At 41.3% G+C, this 7,143-nt stretch overlaps 1 protein-coding gene across 4 annotated transcripts in view; it reads left to right on the top strand.

Annotated features, from left to right (window-relative positions):
• Positions 1 to 4,027, top strand: part of LRRC49 (leucine rich repeat containing 49) — a 149,449-nt gene extending 145,422 nt beyond the window's left edge. For all 4 annotated transcript variants that reach the window (XM_070378500.1, XM_005911159.3, XM_005911160.2 and 1 more), the window contains one exon: positions 3,379 to 4,027. In XM_070378500.1, the coding sequence (XP_070234601.1) occupies positions 3,379 to 3,582 (204 nt within the window). In that variant the 3' untranslated portion in view covers positions 3,583 to 4,027. The remainder of the gene's footprint in view (positions 1 to 3,378) is intronic.
• Positions 4,028 to 7,143: the final 3,116 nt, after the last annotated feature.

Below are 7,143 nucleotides of genomic sequence, written 5' to 3' on the forward strand. Positions count from 1 at the left end.
TCTGTTATTTATTGCCCATCAGAATATGTGCATATTTTTATGATAGGTCAATACATGACCTGTTGCTTTTAGCACATGAACTAAATCAAATCAGATCAGCATGTTGAGCCCTGAATGGTGATTATTTAGAGAAATCTTATATGTCATAAGAAAATTTCCAAAATGTGCCTCTGTTAGAGGAGGTTAGTGACAACTGGGACTCGTTGTTAACTTCTGTTAATTAATCAAGAATCCAAAACATATTTATTTTTTGTTTTATAAATTGTAAAACTTTGGAAAAGAAAGAGAAGTATAAAAAAGGAGTAGAAATATTCATCTCACTACCCTAAGACAATCTTAATGACACTTCAGTATATTTCCTTTCATTAATATTGAATATATTTTTGTAACTTTTTAATGAAAATTTCAAATATATGAAAAAGTTGAAATAATTTTACAGTAAACATTCATTCCCCAAACTTAAATTCTACTGTTAGTATTGTACTGTACCATGTACTTGCTTTATCACTTATCTATGCTTTTCCCCATCCTCTATCCATCAATAATCCATCTTATTTTTTAAATTTATTTCCAAGTAATTGCACACATTACCATGCTTCTCCCTAAATGATTTAGCAAGCAGATCATTCAGTTCAGTTCAGTTCAGTCGCTCAGTCATGTCCGACTCTTTGTGACCCCATGAATCGCAGCACGCCAGGCCTCCCTGTCCATCACCAACTCCCGGAGTTCACTCAGACTCACGTCCATCGAGTCAGTGATGCCATCCAGCCATCTCATCCTCTGTCGTCCCCTTCTCCTCCTGCCCCCAATCCCTGCCAGCATCAGAGTCTTTTCCAATGAGTCAACTCTTCACATGAGGTGACCAAAGTACTGGAGTTTCAGTTTTAGCATCATTCCTTCCAAAGAAATCCCAGGGCTGATCTCCTTGCCTCTTGAAAAACCTATATGCAGGTCAGGAAGCAACAGTTAGAACTGGACATGGAACAACAGACTGGTTCCAAATAGGAAAAGGAGTACATCAAGGCTGTATATTGTCACCCTGCTTATTTAACTTCTATGCAGAGTACATCATGAGAAACGCTGGGTTGGAGGAAGCACAAGATGGAATCACGATTGCCAAGAGAAATATCAATAACCTCAGATATGCAGATGACACCACCCTTATGGCAGAAAGTGAAGAGGAACTAAAGAGCCTCTTGATGAAAGTGAAAGAGGAGAGTGAAAAAGTTGGCTTAAAGCTCAACATTCAGAAAACAAAGATCATGGCATCTGGTCCCATCACTTCATGGCAAATAGATGGGGAAACAGTGGAAACAGTGTCAGACTTTATTTTTTGGGGCTCCAAAGTCACTGCAGATGGTGACTGCAGCCATGAAATTAAGATGTTTACTCCTTGGAAGAAAAGTTATGACCAACCTAGATAGCATATTGAAAAGCAGAGACGTTACTTTGCCAACAAACGTCCGTCTAGTCAAGGCTATGGTTTTTTCCAGTGGTCATGTATGGATGTGAGAGTTGGACTGTGAAGAAAGCTGAGCGCCAAAGAATTGAGGCTTTTGAACTGTGGTGTTGGAGAAGACTCTTGAGAGTCCCTTGGACTGCAAGGAGCAGATCATTAGAGTTCAGTAATTCATATAGTTTTTTGTTTTGAGGCATAATTTATATACAATGAAATAAAATCTTAGGTATACAATTGTTAAGTTTTGACAAATACATATACTCATATAACCCAACCTCTATCAAAATTTCATTTTGTACTTTTTCTTTTTCCACTTAGCATTATAGTGTAAGCATTTTCCTTGTTACTATAAACCTTCATAGTAGATTTTAAGGGCAGTATTTGTTGATATTTTAAATTTAACTTTTTAAAAATGATTTTGCTATTTTGATTTGAGTTGGAGGTTTTAGTAGATCGTTTTTCAATTAGTTAAACCTATTTTCTCATTGACATTTATTACTTATTTCCTTATCCATTTATGTGAATTGCTTCCCCTATAATGCTGATTATCTGATCTATTTCATGTTTTTTTCCATATATATTATGGCATTTTCCATCATTGTGCCTGAATACTCAAAGTATCAATAGCCAAATTAAGTGTCAAATTCTTGCATTAATTAAAATGGCTTTGTTTCAGCTTCTAGGATGAAATCCAAGCCCAATGCCCCAATTACCTCAGGTCTCAAACTTCCTCTGTTGTGTTTTGAACCCAGATTTTTCATTTGGGCTTCCCTTGTGGCTCAGCTGGTAAAGAATCCGCCTGCAATGAGGGAGACCTGGGTTTGATCCCTGGGTTAAGAAGATCCCCTGGAGAAGGGAAAGGCTAACTACTCCAGTATTCTGGCCTGTAGAATTCCATGGTCTCTATAGTCCATGGGGTTGCAAAGAGTCGGACACACCTGAGTGACTTTCACTTTCACTTTTCATTTGCAGACTGTCAGACCCAGAAGTTGAATGGGTGCATTGTCTCATCTGAAGGCCAAGTTCTGGGTCCCAGGCTTGTATATATGTCCTCTTTCTCCTTGTACACTTCCCCCCAACTTTGTCCAAATATTCTCAGTCACATAAGTCAGTGTAATATATCACTACATCCTTTCCTAAAATATGGAATTAAGTCAGAGTGTGGCTATTTCGTGTTTGTATATAGATATTAACTGAGCTCAAGGCTTCCCAGGTGGTGCTAGTGGTAAAGAACCCTCCTGCCAATGCAGGAGGTATAAGAGGCATGGGTTTGATCCCTAAGTTGGGAAGATCCCCTGGAGGAGGGCATGACAATCCACTCCAGTTTTTTTGCCTGGAGAATCCCATGGACAGAGGAGCCTAGTGGGCTACATTCCATAGGGTTGCGAGAGTTGGACATGACTGAAGCAACTTAGCACGCATGCACATTAACTGACCTCATGTTAATTAATATTGTTAGTATCATTTACCATTAGAAGCCGTGAATCTGTACATTCAGCTGACTTGTGTGAGGGAAACTGCCTGCACTGAGAGAGAAGGTCTATCAACAGAGAAATTGTAGTTATGATCCAGTGATTCCAATAAATAAACACTTTTTAAATACAATTTTAAATCTTTATTTCTCCCCATAATTAGCAAATGAATTTCATATTAGCTCAACTGGAAGTTTTCTTCTCATAGTTGCCAAGAAATATATTTTTAACAGAGCTGTCCCACAGAGCTGGGAGTGGACTGGCAAGAAGGAAGCCTTCAGCTGCTATCTTTACTCAAGCAGAGCTCTGTGTCAGAGTGTCTAGGAAAGTATTCCTGCTCTGAGGAGTGGGGTCAGAATAGATTATCAAGCTTCTCTGGTTCAGCTAATTGTTGCTTTGGTTTGGGGCTTAATTATGATTCTATGCAAAATATTCTTTTTCTGACAGGAAATAAAGGAAAAAAAGAAATTCTGCAAGATATATATCGAGGATCTTGTGAAGGAAGCCACGGAAATCAACATGAAAAATGAAGCTTTGCAGAAACTTTGGCCACAGATGTTCATTGAGCTTGTGAGGGATGCAGTTATAGAAATCCGCAATAAAAATTCCTATATGAAGCTTTGCCTACAGCAGATAACTGACCAAAAATAGAAATGGCTTTTAGTTACAACTGAGATTTTTAGTTTTATGTTTTTGATGGTTGAAACTATGTGGGTTAAAAAATGTTAAAACAACAACAAAACTTTTCCTTCAAGCTAGAAAGACTAGCATCAAAGCATCTATTGCCTACTGTTCTTGTAGTTAAAGGTTAGGAAGGAAAGAGCAAAAGGGAAAATTCATTTCCTATATATGTTGACCAAACAACCTTTGGGAACTGAGCAGTCTCTAGGGCCCTTGAATGGGCCCTGCGTCTTGGGTTCTTGATTTGACTGGTGCCCCTGCTACAGCCCAAAGCACGTAGTGTTCGCTCATGGTTCAGCATGAGTTGCTTCTGTCTACTTTCAGCTGATAATTTTTAGTTACTTACCTCTTTATTTTATGTTATGATTTCAAAGCCAAAAATATGTTCTTTTTTATGAGTGAAGAATAAACTTATTAATAAATTACTTTAAAAGAAAACGTGTTTGCCTCCTTAATCCAGTCAGAATTGTCCTATTTATTGCACGTTTCTCTTGAGCTGAGTAGGAGCCCTTCTCTTTACTTATGTAGGAAGAGGCCTCATTCTAAGGATGCATCCTCGGCACACCACAGAAAGTCCTGGGTGTCACTATGAGCAGAAAATACGAAAATGAGTCCAAACAGGGACAAGAAGGAAGTGTGTTTGCCTTAAGAGATCCTGAGTGTATGTATGTGAAATGCAGTGACTAATCCGTAAGTCTGCTTCTATGAATTGTGTGTCTCTGTTGTTGGCTACTCTGAGGCTCTTTTTCTAGGCAGGCATGTGTACCTGTATCTCAAAAGTATTAGAGATTTAGGAGGGAAAGTTTCAAATTTTTCTAATTCCAGTTGAAGATCAAACAGAGAAATAAGATATAAAGATATAAGCAGGGGGTTATATCCTGCTTGTATATATATCCAGGGTTATATGTCCTGGTTGATGCTAGTGATTTTGGAGCCCATGACCATACCCAGAAGTGATACAACTTTAGAAACACAATCTTACAGGTCCATAAGTAGGAATTCCCCGATTTGCTCAGATTTCACCTGGCAGCTGTATGGATCACCAGGATATGGGAAAATGAAAACAAAAGTTACAGGAAGATAGGGTCCTACGGAAACGCTTGAAGGGAAGGAAGGTAAGCTGCTTTGCTTACACTAAGAAAGGCCTACGTCCTTAAGAGCTCTTGGTCACCCTCAAGTTTAGGAAGGGCTCAAGTTTAGGGAGCCATGTTTCAGAACACGGCCTTTCAAATCTCACTGTCCTGGGTTTGCATCTCGGCACTTCAGCTCCCACTTTAGCTTGTGAACCATCTGGACCTCAGTTTCCTCATGATAGCACATATCTTATAAGATCATGGTGAGGATCAGATGAGATAATGCATTTAAAAGTGACCACAAAGTAAATGAAGCTATTCTTTGTCATCTTCTAGAAGCAGGTTGAACCACAGTTTTGGCGCCCTGGGACAGGAAGAACTGTTAGTGTTTGCTGATGATCCTCCGTCTTTCCAAATTGAAACATACAGACCAACTCTCATCTATCTGGTAAACAGTGACCCCTCCCCGGGTTTCTGTCTTATTTGGCATAGAAACGAGAGCCCACCTTGAGGGTGACATTGAGATGAAAAACAAGAGTATCTTGTTCATGGGCTTCTAGGAAATAGGAGAGGCAAGGACATCTGACTCCTCAGGCATGCGGGGAGTGGTTGCTCACTCTAGGCCAGGCAGGGGAATGCCTGGCTGTTTAATAAACGACCTGTCTAGCTTGCTGCATGCTGCCTCTCCTCCCCCTACCCTCCCACCCTGATGATAAAGAGCCTAGATCTTCATGTTCACGTGCATTCTTGGCTCTCCCCAGTCCTCCTAGGCGTTTAAGGAACTGAAAGAAGATCAACACTCACTGGCTTGGTGGCAAACCTACAGGTTGGCTCAACTCAGAGCACCTGCTTCAAGCCTAGTAAGAGGGGTTCTGTCTTGTTTCTAAAATCAGAACTCTTTAATGCCCCGTCTTTAGTCACTTGGTCTCTTCATCCCTTTGTACATGAGCTCCCTCTTGCTTACCCCCGCTGTTACACAGAGTGATTTCTGTTACTTGAATCCTTGTTTTGCCTGATCCCAAATCCCACTGACTGTGTCCTCCCGTCTCATTCTTATCCCTTGCCACTCAACTTCCTCCGAACCCATGCTTGCTGGACTTGCTGGACCATGCTTGCTGGTGAGGATAATCCCCAGAGAAAAGGGCAAGGGGACCTGGGTCTACTGTGTCTGAAATCAACTGAGGACTCTGTGGCTAGTAGGGATCCCTGCGACAAGTTGTCATCTCTGCTCGGGGTTTTCCAGGATCTTCAGGAAGGGAGCGAGATGCATACCCCACAGGCTGAGACTATCAAGGCTAGTGTATTCTGAAGGATTGCCTTTTTCCAAAAACAATCTCGAGCTCAAACAGAATATCACCTCAAAAGCAGAAAGGTACACAATCTGCCAACTGGGGAGATACCGTCCCCCGGGTTATGGTTTAGCAGTTAGGTGGTTACATGTGCTATTGTTGGGTCTGGGGATGGCTGCTAAGTGTGCAGTTGGATCTGAGGCTAATTAACTGTGCTGCTGTCTGAGGATGGTGCCCGGGTCGGCTCCCTGCTTTGTGAGCTTCACTCCACTAAAGGCCTGATGCAGGAGACCATGAAGCCTCACGGTGCTCCTGATCTATTCCTTTCCAGGGTAGGGGCTACAGTGGTATTCGTATGCTCCACTGAGTAATAATAATCATAACAACAAATAAGACTTATTGGGTGGCATCATGCACTTATTTTAAGCTCTTTTTAAAAATGTTTTATTTTTGCCCATGTTGAGTCTTGGTTGCCGCATGCCAGCTTTCTCTAGTTACAGCAAGTGGGGTCTGCTCTTGACTGCGATGCAGGGTCTTCTCATTTCGGTGGCTTCTCTAGTTGTGGCGCACAGGCTCTGGGTGAGCAGATTCAGCAGCTGCAGCACATGGCCCTAGAGCACAAGGGCTTCAGTAGTTGCTATTTGAGTGCTCTAGAGCTCAGGTTCTGTGGTTGTGGCTCATGGGTTTAGTTGCCCCACAGCATGTGGGAGCTTCCTAGACCAGAGATCAAACCCATGTCCCCTGCATTGGCAGGCGGATTCTTTACCACTGAACCACCACGGGAGTCCTATTTTAAGCTCTTGACATGCATTGTCTCATTTATTCTCCCTGCACTGTGATATACATGTGCCCCTATTTGAACACTAGAAAACTGAGACCTTGAGAGGTTAAAAACCTCACCCAAGAGTATTTCATCCAATAAGTAGTACATGGGACCTGCGTTCATAAACATGTTTCATCTTAAGCATTTGGCATCTGAGTAATATAAATGAAAGAATGAAAAGAAAGGAAGGAAAGAAAAGGAAGAAGCAAGGAAAGGAAAGAAGAACCTGGCTAGTTAGCAAGGCAAACATGCAAACCAGAACACAGAGATCCTGCTCAGGAGAATATTAAGTTAAATCTTGAAGGACAAAGGTTAGTTTTCCTAACCTGCTTTTATGGGTCAGCTG

The sequence above is a fragment of the Bos mutus genome, chromosome 10 (genome assembly GCF_027580195.1).
Source record: "Bos mutus isolate GX-2022 chromosome 10, NWIPB_WYAK_1.1, whole genome shotgun sequence".
In the NCBI taxonomy this organism is placed as follows: Eukaryota; Metazoa; Chordata; class Mammalia; order Artiodactyla; family Bovidae; genus Bos; species Bos mutus.